The sequence below is a fragment of the Oryctolagus cuniculus genome, chromosome 13 (genome assembly GCF_051225735.1).
Source record: "Oryctolagus cuniculus isolate XC-2025 breed Fujian yellow rabbit chromosome 13, ASM5122573v1, whole genome shotgun sequence".
NCBI lineage: Eukaryota > Metazoa > Chordata > Mammalia > Lagomorpha > Leporidae > Oryctolagus > Oryctolagus cuniculus.
The window spans coordinates 50,919,764-50,941,254 of record NC_142879.1 but is presented as its reverse complement, the minus strand read 5'-3'; the positions used below and the strand labels follow the sequence as shown (position 1 = coordinate 50,941,254).

The following is a 21,491-nucleotide window of genomic DNA, read 5'->3' as shown; positions in this document are numbered from 1 at the left end:
TTTCATTTGCCATTGCATTTATTTACAAAGCCCTGTACACTCTGGGAAATAAAAAAAAAAAAAAAAAAAAAAACAGCCTTACAGCTTTGGAACAATGGTCTTGCATGAGGCTTTTGTCAGTTGTTTTCCTATCCATGTTAGAATTTCTAATTAGGATATGAATTTATATTCTACTGAAAATGTTTTAAGTTCCTTAATTTTGCTAGATAATATGCAACCTGACATCATAAACACCAGGCTCTTTATAGCAATGTAATTTACAGGGCTTGCCTCCGCCTATGACACTGATCCCACATGGGCGCCAGTTGAGACCTGGCTGTTCCACTTCCAATCCAGCTCCCTGCTAATACACCTAGGAAAGCAGTAGGACGTGGTCCAGGTGCTTGGGCCCCTGCACCCATGTTACAGACCCAGAAGCAGCTCTGGGCTGCCCCAGCCCCAGCCATTTTGGCCATTTGGGGAGTGAACCAGTAGACGGAAGATTCTCTCTCCTCTTCCTACCTACCTTTAAAATAATTTTTTTTAACCTTAAAAAAAAAAAAAAAGTGCAGCTTACAACCCCATCTCCCCACAGTGGTTGAAATAACTACAAAGTCTGGTATTAAGGTAGCAAGTTTTTTTAAAAGGAAAAATTAAGCAAAACAGAAAATGATTTCTTTGAAATAAGTAACTGATTAACAATCCTTAGGGTGCAAATTTTTTCACAAGTTTTCAATACAGATTAAGTAAATGCTCATGTAATTTCAAATTTGCAGTCTTGCCAGCTAATTGCTATGTTCATCATCCTCTAGGGCCTGACACCAACTTCTGACTGTACAGCCTGTTTCCCAAACTCACCCTCTAGATCCCTCCCATCCCATCTCTGTTGCCTCCATCCAAGAGGAACCCACTGAAACCACTTCTCAACACGCCCCTGGCTTGCTTGCAAGACTTTTCAAGCCCCACCTGATCAACAGATGCTTAATATTTGGCATTACACATGCTGGACATAAAGTGGGAAGCATCGTAGGTTTGGTCCCTGCCTTCAAAATTCTACTTAGCTAGATAGGTCCTATCTGCAGCCTTTCTCCTTGGGCCTTTCTGCCCTTCATCCTTTATACCCTATTCATTTGGAACAGCTCCTAGTTCCTCCAGTAGGGTGTGCTAGTTGACTTCCTCTTTGCAAAGCCTGCTCTACCCTTCTTTTAGCAAGGCTAACGACTCAGGGTAGAACAGTCATCTTGGATGTTGTCTCCTCAGAAACCTCCCCTGAAGTACGGGGGCATGCTCATGGTGCTTCCCAAAGCTCCTGGCAGACGCCTGCTCCACAGTACTGACCAGGCAGCACTGAGATCAACCCGCTTTGGTCTCGTGCCCCAGCAAGACTAGTCCTTGAGAACACAGACTGCCTCATTTACCTCACAGCCCAGACCTTTATGTGGTTTTGGCCCAGAAATTTAACTGCATATAATCTGTTAAATTGATTCAAAGAAAACGATTCTTTGAGAAAGTATAACTGCATTTATTCAACATAATACACATATTTTAGAAGCCATTTAACTATAAACATTTATTAAATATTTTTAACTTCATGCTTTAAGAAATCAAAACTTATAAACATCCAACCAGAGAGGCTAAAATGAAAATGCTAACTGTTAAGAATACTGAACTGAAAGTCTCACACACATTGCTGGCAGGAGTGCAGAGTTATTCACTGAAGCTAGCGGTTCCATTCCTGAGTATACACCCAAGAGAAATGAGTAAGAATGTTCTTAGAAGCATTATTCATAGAAGCCCCAAACTGAAAATAATTCAAATGTCCATTAATATTAGAATGAATGAAAAAATTCTGGCCTATTCAGACAAATATTATAGGGTAATGAAAATGAACTTCTGCTACATATAGCACCACAGATACTACCTTATGAAGTTCAAAAACAGGCTGAGCCTTTGGGTAATAGGTGAAAATAGTAGTAATCTTTGAGAGTGGTGAGAGTGATGGGTACGGACCAGGTACAGCTGTGGTGACAAAAATGTTCTCTAACTTGATTTGGGTATTGGTTACACAGGTGGTCACTGCAGAGTTGGGCACCTTACCATGTACAAATCATACTGTGACAAAGTTAAACAGAAAACTTGTGAACTGAGGTCTCTGGGAGTATGCCAACGAGCTGTACGAGACAAAAAGCAAAACGATAAAAGTATCTCCATCCTTTTGCTGTAACATGGAAAAGGACATTTTTAAAAACAAAAACATATTTTTCAGTGTACAAATGGCATTCCTTTTCTTGTAATGCTCTAAACTTTTGGCTTAAGGTTTGTTAATACTGTTTCCAGATAATTTTCCACTGTTACATAAATGAGGCAACTTTGTGAAACTATATATACCAGTTACTTATCAGCCCTGAATTTTAACCACTCACTTTGCTAAACTCAGTATGAAATCCAACCTCACAGAACTACAGTGGCAATTTGTTACTAGTAATATTCTAGAAGAAACATTAATTATTTTTGCTATATTCCTTTATCTACTTCAACCTAAAATCTGCTACCACTTTTTAGTAAAGGTGGAACAGAGAAATAAAATTCTTTAACTGCTAAGATTTTATAAAAACAAAAAGCAGAAAGACAAAAAACCTGAGTACCCTAAAACAACTACAAAAATTTTCTAATGTAGATTGTGTTTTAGTAGGTAATTCTGACACTAAGATTAACATCAGTTCAGGGAAAAAGTCTTAATAAATATCCAATTTAACCAAATATCTGACAGAATTTTTCACATGAATATTTTTAGGATATTCAAAATCCTTTAACAGATTCAAAATCTTTTAAGAATAAGAAAGAGCAAAAGTATGTAAAAATTATACAGAACAAACTCTAGGCTATCGTATACATAAGGCAAATGTGACTATAGCACCTTGAGATAAAATATTTTTAATTATATTGTCATATGTATATGTAAAATAGAACATTTTATACTGGTTGTGTGAACTAATTATAGCCTACAAATCTTATCTTAACCAGAACTTCCTGAATGGCCGACACAGTACATTAGTGAGGTAAAACAGGTGGTACATGAGACCCACTCGTCTTTCAAGGATTTTTCAGTTTTTGACTTTCATGCTGTCATCTTCAAGGCACCAGTCCAAGTGCTCATTAATTTCAGAATTCAAAACTTCATTATGACAAACTGGACAATTAACCATTTTGCTCTGACTGGACGAACTACTGGAATTTTGAGTTGTGGTTGTAGGAGATGAACTACACTTCTGATCGCTTCCACCGCTTTGTATTTTCCTTTTCTTGATAAAAAAATTGTCAAAAACAGTCTTGTCTTCTAGCCTGGGTCGTTTATTTGGGACTTTATCTTCAGGTCCACTCACAACCTGGGATGCAGTAACAGATGCTGACTCCACGGCTTTTAAAGAATTTCTTAGGGGCATGTTAGAAGATGTAGCCATTCTTTGAGAACTAGAAGAGCTTGAGTTTTTAGTGGCATCACCAACTGTTAAGCTTTTTATTGGGGATCCATTCACTTTTCTGAAAGCTTTTGGGTTGGCAACTGATACTTTAAAAAAGTAGTTGTTTAAAACACTTTGGTGACTGGCATTAAGAACAGGGGAAATCAGATGAGATTTTTTATTTGAACCATTCTGTTCAAGTTTTACCTCAAGTTTAGAGTTTGGTCTTACGGCATTTCCTGAGTGATCCTGACTTAAACAACCTTGGGTTTTATTGAAGGCATTAGAGATCAACTTTCCAGAGGAAGGTGAGTTGCTTGTTTTGCCTAGAACATATCCTTTCCCACTAAAAGGGATTAATCGCTGTGCCTCACCTCTACTGGTTTTATCTGCAAGAGAAGCAAATAAGAATTTTCTTCAACTCAGAATGAAACAGTAAATATTAAGTGAAAAGGACAGTTTTCCCAAAATATATTATTTAACTTGAGCCATAGAATAATTAGCAATTAACAGCAGAATGACAATCTTCAAAAGCAAAGCTCTAAGAGAGAGAGAGAAAAAAAAAAGGCAAAGCTCTGAAAAACACACAGAAGATAAAAAATATATCTTGGGCCAGCACTGTAACACAGTGGGTAAAGCCACCACCTACAATGCCTACATCCTATGTGGGCACCGGTTCTAATCCCAGATGCTCATCCAGTCTGCTATGGCCTGGGAAAGCAGTAGAAGATGGGCCCAAGTTCTTGGGCCCCTGCACCTGTGTGAGAGACCCAAAAGAAGCTCCTGGCTCCAGGCTTCAGATCGGCGCAGCTCCAGCCACTGCAGCCATCCGGGGAGCGAACCAGTGTATGGAAGACATCTCTCCTCTCTCTCTGCCTCTGCCTCCCTGTAACTCTGCCTTTCAAATAAACATTTTTTTTTTTTAATGTATCTCATATTTAGATAAAGAATCCTGGAGTTGGCACTGTGGAGTAGTGAGTTAAGCTGCCGTCTGTGGTGCCAGCATCCCATATGGGCAACCGGTTCAAGTCTCAGCTGCTCCACTTCTGATCCAGCTCTCTACTAATGTGCCTGAGAAAGCAGTGGAAAATAGCCCAAGTACTTGGACCCCTGCCACCCACATGGGAGACGTGGATGGAGTTCCAGGGTCCTGGCTTCAGCCTGGCCCAAACTCAACCATTATGGCCATTTAGGCAGTGAAACAGTGAAGTTCTCTTTCTCTCTCCCTATCACTCTTTCAAATCAATACAATAAAATATTTAATTTAAAAACACAGGATATAAAGAGAGCTTCAAAAAGTTCATGGAAAATTCTAATTGTCCTCTTAAAAAAAAAAAAAAGACCATAACAAAGGATTTTTCGATATTTTCACCATAAATAAATGTTAAACATTTGAGGAAATATTGTTTACCTTGATTAGACATTATACAGTGTTGATGTATAGAATATCCCAAAAATATGTATAATTTTAATGTTCATTAAAAATTTTGTAAAAAAGAAAATTCTCATTGTCTTCCAATTCCATTTTCCATGAACTTTCTGAACCCCTCTCAATATGTCATTTCCCTTTTCCACCCATACAGTAATGGTGGAAGTCACTCAGAATCCAGCTGATAAGGGGTGTGGTGAGGACTTGCTCTTCAGGCACTGTTATTTGAATTACTGATTTTTCATTTGACAATCTTTTGCTGTCTGTTTTCTAATAACTCAGTTGAGTTAAGATAGGAGAAGGGACGTTACCTCAAATATTATCAATGGAAAAATTTCTTTTATTCATTTCTATATAGAGAGAAATATATCTTCCTATTATCATTTCAGGGAAAATGGAATTTTTTTTCTTAAGTCTACACTTGAAAACTTCAAGGGGGACCGGCACTGTGGTGTAGTGGGTAAAGCTGCCACCTGCAGTGCCAGCATCCCACATGAGCGCCAGTTTGAGTCCCGGCTGCTCCACTTCCAGTCCATCTCTCTTCTATACCCTGGGAAAGCAGTAGAAGATGGCCCAAGTCCTTGGGCCCCTGCACCCACGTAGGTGACCCAGAAGAAGCACCTGGCTCCTGGCTTTGGATCGATGCAGCTTCGGCCATTGCAGCCAATTGGGGAGTGAACAATCGGATGAAAGACCTCTCTCTTTCTCTCTCTCTGCCTCTCCTCTGTGTAATTCTGATTTTCAAATAAATAATAAATCTTAAAAAAAAAAAAAAAACCTTCTATACTAGGAACAATCTTTAAGCTTATCTTTTTTTTTTTTTTTTTTTTGGACAGGCAGAGTTAGTGAGAGAAAGAGAGACAGAGAAAGGTCTTCCTTTTTCCGTTGGTTCACCCCTCAAGTGGCCACTACGGCCGGCACGCTGTAACGATCCAAATCCAGGAGCCAGGTACTTCTGGTCTCCCATGCGGGTGCAGGGCCCAAGGACCTGGGCCATCCTCCACTGCACTCCAGGGCCACAGCAGAGAGCTGGACTGGAAGAGGAGCAACCGGGACAGAATCTGGCACCCCGACAGGGACTAGAACCAGGGGTGCCGGTACCATAGGCAGAGGATTAGCCTAGTGAGCCATGACGCCAGCCAAGCTTATCTTAATACTGGTTCCTAAAGGAGAGTAATTCTTTACATTATAGCTATAATCATGGAAAAGTTGGAAAAATATTAAAGTACCTTTATTCTCCCCTGCCGATTCCAGGTGCTGTCCTAGTTTCATCTTTCCTCTGCCTTTCTTTGAGTAGTTCTCTGGTTCCTTGATTTTTATATAAGTGCCTCCACAGGTTTTCTGGTGCTTGGCCCACCAATAGTCATGAGCAGAGGGCGCCCTGTTAGTAGCACGTTTAACATAGCCATAATATGGTTTTTCATACTGACATGGCCCATTGCAGCGCCACCAATGTCGCCGGTACTCATCCACCTCATCGTGAAAAGTATGGTATACCTGGGTTGAGAGAGGAGTTTTAGTACATGATGAATGTACAAGTTAACAATTTTAAGGAAATATTGCAAATAAACAGTCTTGGCAGGGGTGAAGATTAAACTGTCCATTTCCCAGAGCTTTCTGAAAAGTTTTAATTTGGGAAAAACAATGGCTATTGCTCAAAAATCCATCTTAATGGAAAATAACAGCAATTAATGTAATATTTCCTAAGCTGTGAAAAAAAAAAAAAAAAAAACTCATGAGCTTAGAGGACAATGCTTTTAAAAACAAAATCTACGGGGCAGGTGCTGTGGTGCAGTGGGTTAAAGCCCTGGCCTGAAGTGCCAGCATCCCATATGGGCTAGAGCCAGCTGCTCCTCTTCTGATCCAGCTCCCTACTAATGCATTTGGGAAAGCAATGGAAGACAGCCTAAGTCCCTGGGCAGATGGAATCAGCGGATGGAAGACCTCTCTCTCTGTCTACCTCTCTCTCTAACTCTGTCCTTCAAATAAACAAAAATAAATAAAAAAAAAAAAAAATAGAGGCCGGCACTGTGGCATAGCAGGTAAATATTGCCGCCTGCAATGCCAGTATCCCATATGGGTGCCAGTTCGAGTCCCGGTTGCTCCACTTCCGATCCAGCTCTCTGCTGCAGCCTGGGAGAGCAGTGGAGATTGGCCCAAGTCCTTGGGGCCCTGCACCCATGTAGGAAGACCCAGGAGAGGCTCTGATTCCTGGCTTCGCATTGATACAACTCCGGCCATTGGGTCATCTGGGGAGTGTACCAGCAGATGGAAGACCTCTCTCTCTGCCTCTCCTTCTCTAACTCTGACTTTCAAATAAATAAATAAATTAAAAAAAAAAAGAGAGAGAACAAAATCCATGAAAACCTTCCACAGACACTGTCTCAGAAATGAAGTTTTAAAACTAACACCAATTAAAATAAAGATTTGATATATATAATACCATAAGAATCATTGTTACTGATAAATTGAAATTTTCCCTATAAGTAACCATACCAAAATGTTCTGGGGGCCAGCATTGTAGTATAGCAGGTTAAGCCTCCACCTGCAATGCCAGCATCCCATATGGGTGCCAATTCGAGATCCCTGCTCCACTTCTGATCCAGCTCCCTACCAACGTGTCTGGGAAAGCAGTGGAAGATGGCCCAAGTGCTCGTGTCCTACACCCACGTGGGAGACGTGGGAGACTCGGAAGAAGCTCTGGCCATTGCGGCCATTTGTGGAGTGAACCAGAGGATGGAAGACAGATCGATTACAGTCTCAGTGTCTGTCTGTCTGTCTCTGTCTTTCCTCCTCTAACTCTGCCTTTCAAATAAATAATAATAAACTATTTTCTGTAAATGCTTGACCCTAGAATACAAGCATCCTAACCATTGACGCCTCTGCTAAGCTTGCTTTCCACATTCTCGAAGTTCTTGGCTACTCTGTGATAGACTTTAGGGGTAACATTTTATCTATTCAGAGATGTGTCTCTCCTACCAAACTGAAAATTCTCCAGAATTTGAATGTTTTCATTTTTGTGGCCCTTGTGCTAAAACAACACACTGTAGTGCTCGGCACAGCGAAGGTATTCAGTAAGTATTTGCCAAGTGAAGGAAAAGTCACTGAGTAAAATGAAAGATTCTTTGCAATATTCTTTTCAGTCTTCAGCAGGATTCTTTCCACTCACCCTATAAATGAAACCTTAACTTAGATCCTAAGCAGAAAGCAGTTCTACTTGAAAAGAGGATTTGATCTTCCAACACAGAAAGTCAGCACTGCGGACTGCTACTCCTGGAGCAGGCACCTGAATCAGTAGGGAAGATGCCACTTGCACCTGCATCCCAGATGGGAGTGCCCGGGTCTGAGGGCCAGCTCCACCTCTGATTCCAGATTCCTGCTAATGCGCACGCTGGGAGGCAGCAGGTGACACTCAAGTAGTTTAAGTTAGGTCCCTGCCACTCACATGGGAGACCTGCATTGTGTTACCAGCTCCTGGCATAGACCTGGCTATTGCAGGGACTTGGGTAGTGAAATCAGCACATGCATGGGAACTCACTCTCTCTGCCACTCAAAACAAAACAAAACAAATTCTTAAAAAGAAACTGTCAATCCTAAGTGCCTATATACGCTTTTTCTTCTGTCTTCTTAGTGGCACATCACTATTTGTATAAGAATAAGGAGTATCTGTGTGTACGTATTTTTCTAACAAAGACCTTTACCTTCTAATAAAGGGTAATGCTAAGTTTTCTATAACTCCATTGACAGTTGTATATTATTTCTCTATCAGAAACAAGAATATTACTTTACTTGACAAGCATGCAAATACTGCACCTTATTTTAGATGCAGAAGGTACTGGGACATAGGTTTTGGGGCAAAGAGATTATGTTGGACTGTCCTCTCCATTATGTTCGGAACCTGTCACTTAATAATCCATTAGCAAAGACAGAGAATTGGATCTGTTTTGCTTCCAACTCTTCTAACTCCTACAGGCCGGGAATGTGACTTTTATTTAACAACGTAGACACTAAAATAAAACATTGCTTGATAGCGTGAAAGCAGATTCCCTGTGCAGTTTGTTCTAATAGGATGTAACTTGTAGAACCAACGGGTACTCACTCTGTAAAAACCTAAGAAAAAGACACAGTCAAGATAAAAGAGTATATTCTCGCCGGCGCCGCGGCTCACTAGGCTAATCCTCTGCCTTGCGGCGCCGGCACACCGGGTTCTAGTCCCGGTCAGGGCACCGGATTCTGTCCCGGTTGCTCCTCTTCCAGGCCAGCTCTCTGCTGTGGCCAGGGAGTGCAGTGGAGGATGGCCCAAGTGCTTGGGCCCTGCACCCCATGGGAGACCAGGAGAAGTACCTGGCTCCTGCCATCGGATCAGCGCGGTGCACCAGCCGCAGCGCGCAGGCCGCGGCGGCCATTGGAGGGTGAACCAATGGCAAAAGGAAGACCTTTCTCTCTGTCTCTCTCTCACTGTCCACTCTGCCTGTCAAAAAAAAAAAAAAAAAAAAAAAAAAAAAAAAAGAGTATATTCTCTTCCAACTGAACAATGGGAAAGACACCAGGGTTTAATCAAGTCATTTATGAAAGCACTTTCAGGGCCGGTGCCATGGCTCACTTGGTTAATCCTCCGCCTGCAGCACTGGCATCCCATATGGGCACCGGTTCTAGTCCCAGTTGCTCCTCTTCCAGTCCAGCTCTCTGCTGTGGCCCAGGAGGGCAGTGGAGGATGGCCCAGGTGCTTGGGCCCCTGCACCCATATGGGAGACCAGGAGGACACATCTGGCTTCTGCCTTTGGATCAGCGTAGCTCTGGCCGTAGCGGCCATTTGGGGGGTGAATCAACGGAAGGCTTTTCTCTGTCTCTCCCACTTTCTAACTCTGTCTGTCAAATAAATAAATAAATAAGAAAGTACTTCCAGGGGCCAGCGCAGCGGGTTAACGCCCTGGCCTAAAGCGCCAGCATCCCATGTGGGTGCCAGTTCAAGACCCAGCTGCTCTACTTCCCCTCCAGCTCTCTGCTATGGCCTGGGAAAGCAACAGAAAATGGCCCAAGTCCTTGGGCCCTTGCACCCACGTGGGAGACCCGGAAGAAGCTCCTGGCTCCTAGCTTCGGATCAGCGCAGCTCCGGCCATTGAGGCCAATTGAGGAGTGAACCATCGGATGGAAGACCTCTCTCTCTCTCTCTCTCTGCCTCTCTTCTCTCTGTGTAACTCTTTCAAGTAAATAAATAAATCTTTAAAAAAAAAAAAGTACTTCCAAAAGTGCATGTAAAAATATGGAATTGAGTTTATTTTGGTGTAAAAATAATTGAAACATGTAACTAATAATTAACTAGGTCCTTAGAAAAGCAAAAACGGATAGATTCCCCAAATGGCCGCGAGCTTCCACAGCTTTCCCAGGCATACAGGCAGGGAACTGGATCAGAAGTGGAGCAGCCAGGACTCAAACTGGTGCCCTTATGGCATGCTGGCACGGCAGGTGACAGCTTAACCCTCCAAGCCACAATGCCATGCCAGAACTTTTCATTTTCCATCACACTGCCTTTACTGTCTTTGAAAGAAAGGAAATACCTGGGAGTGGATATTTAGGCTAACAAAGATGCCCACATCCCACAGTGGAGTGCCTGGGTTGACTCCCCCCTCTGGCTTCTCGCTCCACTTCCTGCTAATATAGACCCTAGGATACAGTGATAATGGCTCAAGTAATTGCCACCTTTGTGGGACACCTGGATTGCATTCCCAGCTTCTAGCTTTGGCCCTGATCCTGCCTCAAGCATTGTAATCCTTTAGGGAGTAAACCAGTAGACAAGAACTCTCTCTCTCAAATAAATGAATAAAATTTTGTAAAACACACACACACACACACAGAATTTAATCTATGTAGGAATTTATATTCTACTCAGTTCAATTTAATACTTGCTAATCTCATGAAGGGTACTTTACATCTTTACCTAGATATGCATAAAAAAGAGTAAAAGCTAGCCTGTGTTCAAGATGTTTACTTTTATAAAAGTAAAATAAACATTGTGAAAGGTTAATATCTCTGTTGAGATAAGAGGGAGAAGTTACATCCCACTGGAATGATGAAGGACACTGTGATACAAATTAGAAGAAAGAGCACACTTTAAGGAAGGGTCACACATGAGAAGGGCAGGGAGGTAAAAAATTCAGTTAAACAGAAACACAGGACACAAGCAGGAGAGTTGGGGTTGGGGATATGAAAAATATGATTATTTAATAATTATTTAATAAAATCAATACAATAAAAATGACTATTTAATTAGTGCCGAAATTGTGATAAAATGTTTGGCATGTGTTTCTCCTCTAATTCTTTCTCCTCACAAGGCTCCAATACATAGGTATTGTTATCACCCCCCATTTGCCATGTGAGTAAAATAAGACCTAGAAGAGCTAAGTAGTTCACAAGGTTAATCATTAGTGGAGGCGCATTTGAACCCCAGTAGTCTGACGGCTCATGCTTTTTTGACCCAGGCTTTGCCACCTGCTACAATACTATGCAGAGATATGAATGAAAAAGATTTCTGGTGAAGGAAGTGACACATGAAATACTACCAGAATATAGGATGGACTGAAAGAAACTACAGAGGCTGTGCTGTGACATAGTGGGCTAAGCCTCTGCCTGAAGCACCGGCACCCCAAATGGGCATCAGTTCGTGTCCTGCATGCTTCTCTTCCGATACAGCTCTTTTTATGGCCTGGGAAAGCAGAAGATGGCCCTGCACCCAAGTGGGAGACTGGGAAGAAGCACCTGGCTTCAGATTAGCTCAGCTCTGGCCATTGAGGTTGTTTGGGGAGTGAACCAGTGAATGAAGACCTTTCTCTCTCTCTCCCTTTCTGTCTGTAACTCTACCTCCCAAAATAAATAAAATCTTTTAAAAAAAAAAATCTATAATCTCTCAAATATAACCTCAGAGATCCTTTTAACATTCCAGAGGAGAGGTGTTGCAGGCGTGAATTACCTATGCATAAAATGTTGACCTACAGGGCAGGTGTTTGGCCTAAGAGGTCAGTCTCTGGTGGAACACCTGCCTTCCATATCAGAGTGTTTAGGAGTCAATTCCCACATCCCAATCCTAACGCCAGCTTTCTGTTAATGCAGACTCTGCTGCCTGGGAGACAACAGTAATAGCTTAACTGGGTTCCTGCTACCCACGTGGGAAACCTGGATTGAGTACCAGGCTCCAGGCTGTGGCTTGGCCCAGCCCTGGCTGTTATAGGCATTTAGGGAGTGAAACAATGACAACAACTCTATTTGTCTCTCTGCCTTTCAAATAAATAAGTTAATTTTTTTTTAAATGTTGACCTATAGGAAGTCAGAGGTCTCAGGGACACTGCTGCTCTGCTGCCCTTCTACCACGTAAGCTTAGACAAAACAATCAGCATCTTCTACTCTAGGACTGTCATTCACTGCTGCAAATCCTCAAACACAATATTTGTTTCTTGCTATTCCTATATTTAAATTAAATCTCAGGAGCTACTGAATTAATAGCTACTAAATATCATAAATACACAGGGCTTTACACACCGTTATATTGGCTCCAGTCAGGTGGTTGATGCGATTCATATGTTTACAAAACTCTGGACCATGTCCTTCCCGGTCTTTATCATTATTAGTCACAAATAAATAGGCGTGTATCATTTCATGCAAGAGGGTCTGAAACAGAAAACAATCAATTTGTTATGGAACATTTTGATCACGGGCTCAAACTGACAAAAGACATGAACCACCTTTCAAGAAAGCTTATGTAAGCACACATTCAAAACTTTTGCACATAACATCTGAAGCTTCGTAGCTCCCAGGTTAAGAACTCCTTTGTCCAGGAAGGCTTCTATTAATCAAAACACAGAAGAAAATATAAATGAATTCTACAACAAAAACTTTATAATTCTGATAGGAAAAAATTTATTAAGTAATATGAAGAGAAACTCAGAAAAATATACATGTAATTCATACCATAGGTTATTAATTACTAATATTATAAAGGGTTCCTAATGAGAAAAGAGAAATAACACTTCCATTTTAAAATGGACAAAGGTTACAGAGTTCACGAGGCATAAGTGACCCATAAACATATGAAAACCTGCTCAACTTCTTTTATAAGAGAAATATGAATCAACAGTATATTAGGGCCGGCGCCGCAGCTCACTTGGTTAATCCTCCGCCTGTAACCCCAGTACCCCAGGTTTTAGTCCCAGTTGGGGCACCAGATTCTGTCCCAGTTGCTCCTCTTCCAATCCAGCTCTCTGCTGTGGCCCGGGAAGGCAGTGGAGGATGGCCCAAGTGCTTGGGCCCTGCAGCCACATGGGAGACCAGGAGGAAGCACCTGGCTCCTGGCTTCGGATCAGCGCAGCGCGCTGGCCGTAGCGGCCACTTGGGGGGTGAACCAATGGAAAAAGGAAGACCTTTCTCTCTTTCTCTCACTGTCTAACTCTGCCTGTCAAAAAAAAAAAAAAAAAAAAAAGTCTATTAGGATACTATATCTTGCTTATCAAGATTGGCAAAACTCCTAAAGTTTGACATTGTTAGTAAAGCTAAGAGAAAATAAACTTCACCATACTTTGCTGGCAAAGTGTGAAATGGTACACCCTCTGTGGAGAATTCGGTGGTATCTAGCAAAATTACAAATTCATTTATCCTTTGAGCCAGCAATACCCAGACTAGCATGAAAGGTCATATATGCAAAGCATATTTTTTGTGGCACTGTTTATAATGGCAAAAGATTAGAAATAACTCAAGTGTTTAGCAACAGAAGCTCGGTTGAATGCACTATAGTACATCTACAAGATGGAATTCTATGCAGCCAAAAAAACCGAAAAGTTCTAAGAGATTATTTGGAGGAAATTCCAAAGTTTAGGAAAAAGATAAAGTACAGGGGCTGGCATTTGGTGTAGTGGGTGGTATAGTGGGTAAAGCCACCGCCTGTGATGCCAGTATTCTATACAGACACCAGTTTGTGTCCTGGCTGCTCAACTTTTGATCCAGCTCCCTGACAATGTCCCTGGGAAAGCAGAAGATAGCCCAAATGCTAGGGCCCCTTTACCCACATGGTAGACCAGAAGAAGCTCCTGGCTTCGGACCAGCCCAGCTCCAGCTGTTGTGGCCATTTGGAGAGTGAAACAGTAAATGGATGATGTGTGTGTGTGTGTGTGTCCTCTTTTTCTGTAACTGCCTTTCAAATAAATAAATCTTTAAAAAATTTATTGTGTGGGGGCCGGTACTGTGGGGTAGCAGGTAAAGCCACTATCTGCAGTGTCAGCATAACATAAGGGTGCTGGTTCCAGTCCCAGCTGCTGCTCTACTTCTGATCCAGCTCTCTGCTATGGCCTGGAAAAGCAGTAGGATCCTGCACCTGCGTGGGAGACCCGGATGAAGCTCCTGGCTCCTGGCTTCAGATCAGCACAACTCCCGGCAACAACTTCTCTCTGAGGAGAGAACCAGCAGATGGAAGATCTCTCTCTCTCTCTCTCTCTGCCTTTCAAATAAATTAATAAATCTTTTATATATATAGTGTGTGGTAGAGGGGAATAGTAAATGAATGGAAGTATTTGTAAAACAGAGAAATGAAAGAAAAAGTTAAGGATCTAATGATAGTTCCTATGGTAGGCAGGGAGCTCAGGACAGAGAAGGACAAGCACAGAACAAGATTCTAGTCTTAGGGTTTCAATTCATGTAAAATTTTAAACACACAATAAAACCTACTGTTTATTTCACTTCAAGGATAGAGAAGTTTATGTGCAAAATTTTAGAAAGCATTCAGGATTACTAAGCCTTTTTGCTCTAAAAAATACAAATATGCTTTTTTGAAAAACTAAAAATCATAAAAATCTTCAAAAGCATACTTTCTTCAAAATCTTCCAGAATTTTTAAAGCATAATTTTCATAGAAGAACTAGACTTGCAATAATGAATTTTAGTCTTATAAAATTAGGTTGAACAGAAAAATGGGGAAAATTACACATTTTATCATGGTCATTATGAAAATGTCCCTTTTAAAATTATTAACTGTATTATTATTATTTTTTTTTTTTGACAGGCAGAGTGGACAGTGAGAGAGAGAGAGACAGAGGGAAAGGTCTTCCTTTACTGTTGGTTCACCCTCCAATGGCCACCGCGGCTGCTGATCCGAGGCCAGGAGCCAGGTGCTTCCTCCTGGTCTCCCATGTGGGTGCAGGGCCCAAGGACTTGGGCCATCTGCCACTGCCTTCCTGGGCCACGCAGAGAGCTAGACTGCAAGAGGAGCCACCGGGACAGAATCTGGCACCCTGACCGGGACTAGAACCTGGTGTGCCGGTGCCACAGGCGGAGGATTAGCCTATTGAGCCACAGCACCGGCCCTAATTGTATTTCTTAAAAAGAACTTTATTTTTCAAGTAAATGACATTCTATTCAAAAGATATGTACTCAACAAAGGCCACTCTACATTTCAAAACTTTCCCAACCTTTTAAAACACTGACAATTTTCTTATAAAGAAGAAACGAATTTAGGGTGCTGATTTTGTGTTCAGTTAAACATTTAACACATTTTGAAAATCATACATGACACCATACAAAACATTTCTAGCTTTACATACCTACTGCTTTCCACATTTAACTAAAGTCAAGCTCTATAACGTGGTCCCAACATACTTGTTTCCCATTAATGTTTGTTTTTTTTTTTTTTTTTTTTTTGACAGGCAGAGTGGACAGTGAGAGAGAGAGACAGAGAGAAAGGTCTTCCTTTTGCCGTTGGTTCACCCTCCAATGGCCGCCGTGGCCAGCGCGCTGCGGCCGGCGCACCGCGCTGATCCGATGGCAGGAGCCAGGAGCCAGGTGCTTTTCCTGGTCTCCCATGGGGTGCAGGGCCCAAGCACCTGGGCCATCCTCCACTGCACTCCCGGGCCACAGCAGAGGGCTGGCCTGGAAGAGGGGCAACCGGGACAGAATCCGGCGCCCCGACCGGGACTAGAACCCAGTGTGCCGGCGCTGCAAGGCGGAGGATTAGCCTAGTGAGCCGCGGCGCCGGCCTCCCATTAATGTTCTATCTGGTCAAAGGCAACAATTTCTGGTCGTAAATATGTCACGAGTTCTCTTTTGTTCATAAAATTCCCTTACAGGGGCCAGCACTGTGGCACAGCGAGTTAACGCCCTGGCCTGAAGCTCTGGCATTCCATATGGGCGCTGGTTCAAGACCCGGCTACTTCAGTTTCAATCCAGCTCTCTGCTATGGCATGGGAAGGCAGCAGAAGATGGCCTGAATCCTTGGGCCCCTGCACCCACGTGGGAGACCTGGAAGAAGCTCCTGGCTCCTGGCTTCAGCTGTTGCAGCCAACTGGGGAGTGAACCATTGGATAGAAGACTTCTCTCTCTCTCACTGTGTGTGTAACTCTGACTTTCAATTAAATAAATAATATTAAAAAAAGGAAAAAAAAAAAAAAAACTCCCTTACATTCTGCCATGAGTAGTCTACCATCTCTTCTTGTCCATAGTCCAATCTGTCCTTTAAGGCTCAGCTCTCCAGATTTTAATGATCAGTAGTAACAGCTATAAGGCTGAGTGATACAGGGGACAGAATAAGACCTTTAGAGCCAGGGACTAGAGCCTAAACCAAGGATCTATTATTTATTAAGAATGAGACATGGGAAAAGTTCCTACCTGCTCTAGGGTAACGGCTACAATTAATCTAGTTCAAAGTCAGGCACACAAAAGGTGCTGAAGAGTGAGTGGTAAGAGTGGTGGTAGTACTAATAAAATCTATATTTATAAATCTTGACTTCTTTTCATTTTCTGAATCCCATTCATTATGATTCAATTAACTATTTGCAAGACATTCTTCCTCTGTTCTTGACCAGGCTGATACTATGGCTTTCTGCCAACAGGAAATGCTCCCCTGACAGGACTATCACCCATTTCTAATCCTCCCATTCAGCAGTTTAAAAAAAAAAAAAAAGCTCATATGTTTAATAATTTATTTAATAGACATTTATCACACAGATAGTCTTCTAATTAGGGCACCTTATAAGGCTTATTTGGTTAATAATGCTGTTCAAACTTTTGGTTTGTTTTATGTGTACTATTTTTTCTGCTTATTGAATTACTAAAATAGTTGTGTTTCTGCACCTCCAAATTTATGTTTCAAAGAATTTAAAACTATACTACCTTTCACAGTCATATTTTTGTTTAATAGACTCTCATCATTACAAAATGTCCCCTTTCTACTAAAACTTGTGTCCTTGAGGTTTTTTAGTCTTTTTTTTTAATATTTATTTTATTTGAAAGTCAGAGTTACAGAAAGAGAGGAAGAAACAGAGAGAGAGAGAGAGAGAGAGAATGAGAATCTCCCATCCACTGGTTCACTCCCCAGATGGCCACAAGCCGGGAGCCAGGAGCTTCCTCCAGTTCTCCCACATGGATGGCAAAGGCTCAAGCATTTGGGCCACCTTCCCCTGCTTTTCCCAGGCCACTAGCACGCAGCTGGATTGGAAGTGGATCAGCCAGGACATGAACCGACGCTTATATGGGATGCTGGCATCATAGGTAGAGGCTTTACCTGCTATGCCACAACACCAGCCGCTTTTTAGTCAGATATTAATATAGCCATAATAGCTTTCTGTTGCAAAATGTCTGGATGACATAATTTTCCATTCTCTTAACATGTGTACATCTTTACTATAATTACGCCTCTTTTAATCTAATATAGGTGAGTATCCCTTATCTGGAATGCTTGTGACCAAAACTATTTTGGATTTTGAAATATTTTCACTTACATAATGAGACATCATGGGGATAGTAGCTAAGTCTAAACACAAAATTAATTTATGTTTCATATATACCTTATGACATATAGCTTGAAGGTAATTTTGCATGCTGTTTTTAGGGTACTTGAGTTTCTGCTGTGGCATCAAGTCAGGTGTGGAATTTTCCATTGTAGCATCATGCTGGTACTAAAAACGTCTTGGATTTTTAGAACATTTTGGATTTTCAGATTAGAGATGTTCAACCTTTTTTTTTATTCTTTAAGATTTATTTATTTATTTGAAAGTCAAGAGTTACAGAGAGGGGTATTTTCAATCCGCTAGTTCACTCCCCAAATAGCCACAGTAACCAGGGCTGGGCCAGGCCGAATGCAGGAGCCAAGACCTTCACCCAAGTCTCCCATGTGGGTGCAGGGGCCCAAGGACTTGGGCCATCTTCCACTGCTTTCCTAGGCCATTAGCAAGAAGCTGGATCGGAAGTGGGGCAGCCAGGACATGAACCAGAGCCCATATGGGATGCTGGTGCTGCAGGCGGAGACTTAACCCACTATGCCACAGCAACAGCCCTCAACCTTTTTGTTATTCCATATCTTTAACTGAAGTGTTTAGCTTGCTTACATTTAATGTAACAATGGATATTGTTTATGCCTACTTTCCTCTTTGTCATCTGGGCTTTGTTCTTTATTCCTCCTTTTTCATTAAACAAGTATTTCTGTTGTGCCATTTTATATTTAGCAGCTACTTATTTTTTTTTTCACAAAATGTGATCCAAAAAGAAACACATAATATACAATTTACCATATTAACCTTTTTATGTAACTAATTCAGTAGTGTTAAATACTTCCATACTGTGAAACCTATTACCTTTTACTATGCTTAAAAACAGCACCCTTCAGGATTTCCAGGCACGTTTATGTTTAACATATTTACCACTCCAGGCTCTTTTGTGTAGATTTCCCAAGGGATATCACTGCAGCAGGACAAATCCCACTAGGAGCACACTGGGTGTCTGCCTAATCCAAACTAAGTTATGTTTAGTAGATGCCTAAAGTAAGCACAGTGGTCCTTCTGCTCTGTTTTGCTAGCAAGAGTGATCACAGCCCTAGATATGAAGTGTGCCCTCCGGCTGACTTCAGCTGCCAACTCAGCAACATGGTGACTTAACAGAGGATAATGAAAAATTTTGTGTCTCAATGGGAAAACCTGGATTCTGGGCGGTTCTCTGCATCTAAATATGGAACTTAAACAAATTACTTAACGCCTCTAAACCTTCACTTCCTCATTTAAAATGAAGATGGGGTCGGCACTGCGGCACAGCAGGTAAACTTGCTGCCTGTGACACCAGCATTCCACAGCAGCACCAGTCTGAATCTCAACTGTTCCACTTCTGATCCAGCTCCCTGGTAAGGTACCTGGGAAAGCAGTGCAAGATGGTCCAAATGCCTGGGCCCCTGCCACCCATGTGGGACACCCAAATGGAGTTCCAAGTTTTGGGCTTTGGACTAGCCCAGCATTGGCTGTTGCAGTCATTTAGGGAGCAAACCAGTAGATGGAAGATCAATCAATCAATCTCTCTCTCCCTCTCTCTGTAACTCTGCCTTTCAAAAAAAAAAAAAAGCTTTTTTAAATATTGAAGATCACAACACATAGGGCTATCATAAAGATTAAATAAGATACGAGATAATATACCTAAAATCCTTTCTTAACTTTGAAGCACTGTAAAAGTAGAAGGTACTCATTATTATTTGCCCCATAACTCAAGTGCATTCTATGAGAAAAATGTTTCTTTTTAAATGTAGAAGTTAGTTCAAAGCAATCTAAATCAGTGACAAGAATCTGTAAATTACTGAGCTAAGAATCAGGTTTACTCAAAGAATACCTCTACAAGATCCTTTCTTGGTCTCAACTTTAAAAGGGGTTCACTAAGACGGATGGAACACATTCCACCACTTCCTTCATAGCTGCATATGCCAGCACACCTGGAAAACAACCACCACAAAAATGGGTTACAGTTATCAAGCAGACATACAAAAGAGAAACAAAACAGATTTTTATACACTCTATTGGGAGAGAGCTTTCTGGAAAGTATATCCTCTTTGGGAACAGACAGTAGTGCTTCATCTCTGTTCATGAAGAGCAATGGCTTCCCACTCCATTGCAGGCTGCATGCAAGAGCTCAACCAGGACAATCCTGTTCTACTCTAAGCCTCTTCCCCCCACAAGCTATCATCAGTTTGTGGTGGTTAACAAGCAGATGTCCAGCAGCATATATGAAAGAGATTTGTACTTTAAACATGATTTTTGTATCACACCTTAATCTGTCCTACTGTAGGTTGTTTTGTATCAAATCAAAAACAACCGTGGGGGGCAGGCACTGTGACACGGCAGGTTCAGCCCTGCTTCAGTGACCAGCTGCCTGCTAATGCCCCTGGGAGACAGCAGATGATGGCCCCACTACTTGAGTGTCTGTCACCTGTGTTGGAGACCAAGATGGAGTTCCTAGCTCTTGCATTCAATCTGGCCTACCCCCTCCCCACCCCCAACCTCACCCCACCCCCTGTTGTGGATATTTAGGAAGACAACCAGCAAATGGAAAATCTCTGTCTTTCTCGGTCAGAAAAAGAGGCATGGCAAAGTGGTAACTGAAACTAACTCTGATCATGTGCAGCTTATCAACTCAAATCAGCAGCTCTCAAACTTCATGTGTAGAGAGGAGATCCTTTTAGAAGCATCGCCAAAGAGCTCCCGAGTCGAGAAATATGGAGACCTCAACTCCCTCCCCATTCCAAAACACTAGCTCACCACACCAAGTGGTGGTTTGTTAACTAGGCCATCACGCAGCCTTCGGCAGTTTTTCTGCGTCCTCAGCTGCCTTTCTGGAAAGATCTGAGTGCTTGTCCCTCTTGTTTTCTAGAGCACTAGCACAGGAAGGTTAGAAACGTGTGACTTTACAGTGGGGCGAGTTGTCTTTTTTTTCTTCTTCTTCTTCTTTTGGTCTTTTTCCCCCTCATTATGTTCTTTCTAATTCCAACTACAGTGGCGTGAGCTACATAGCTTTCTTAGCTGTTTGAACTGGATAAGAAGAGATAAACACATCAAGCGTCCAAAGCCAAACGCTCTGGTTTAACTCCCCTGGGACTGGCAGGCAAGAAGTGCGGCCCCCTCCGCCTCGGTTCCCCCCGCGGGGCTCGGGACTCACAGGGTCATGCGCAAGCTCCACTTCACCTCCACGGCCTCCAGCTGGCCCCAGAAGAACCGGTCGTTGAACTGCACAAACAGGGCCTGCAAATCCGGCGTGGGGTCCACCAACTCCCAGGACGCGTCTACCAGCGACAGGGGCTCCTGGGCGCCATCGCGCTCCGCAACCTGCAAGTTCCACTCCTCCTGAAGCTGAAGTGCCAAAACCAGGTCCTCATCCATCACTGCCAGGATCCCAGTCGGGGCTCACTGGCGTTAGGCTGACTCCCGACTCAGGCCGCAGAAACGTTTCAGAGGCTTCAAGCTCCTAGGATACCGGTTCTCGGGCTGCTCTCGGGGTCGCTCTGCCAATCTCGCGAGAACTCGGGGAAAACGGAACTGAGAACAGGAACCAGAACCGAGTTTGCTCCGAACTCCGACGGCAAGATTCTAGGGCTTAAACAAGAAACTAGCCGTGACACCTCGAAACTGGAGCAGAACCCCGGGCTCGGCCCGAGGACGGTTACAGGAAGCTAGTTAACGCGTCTACGCTTCACCAGGAACTTCAAACCCAAACGTCACGCTCTGCTCATGCGCAGTACTTAAGCCTCGCCCTCTCGCCCTCTCCCCGCTTCCGCAATAACTCCTCCTGCGCGTGCGCTCTAGTTCGCGGGCAATCCTGCGCAGTCGTACGGTCTGCGCTCAG

General features: G+C 42.6%; 1 protein-coding gene across 2 annotated transcripts; it reads right to left on the bottom strand.

Annotated features, from left to right (window-relative positions):
- Positions 1-1,480: 1,480 nt before the first annotated feature.
- On the bottom strand, positions 1,481-21,471 carry SPRTN (SprT-like N-terminal domain). 2 transcript variants are annotated; one of them, XM_002717370.6, is made up of 5 exons: positions 20,808-21,471; positions 19,488-19,587; positions 12,403-12,531; positions 6,099-6,366; positions 1,481-3,829 (listed from the first exon to the last, which is right to left on the bottom strand). In XM_002717370.6, exons 1-5 carry the CDS (start codon positions 21,026-21,028, stop codon positions 3,084-3,086), a joined length of 1,464 nt encoding a protein of 487 aa, XP_002717416.2. In that variant the 5' UTR covers positions 21,029-21,471; the 3' UTR covers positions 1,481-3,083. The 2 variants fall into 2 exon arrangements, with proteins under 2 accessions (XP_002717416.2, XP_089167705.1); XM_089311579.1 differs by lacking the exon at positions 6,099-6,366.
- Between the last annotated feature and the right edge of the window lie 20 nt (positions 21,472-21,491).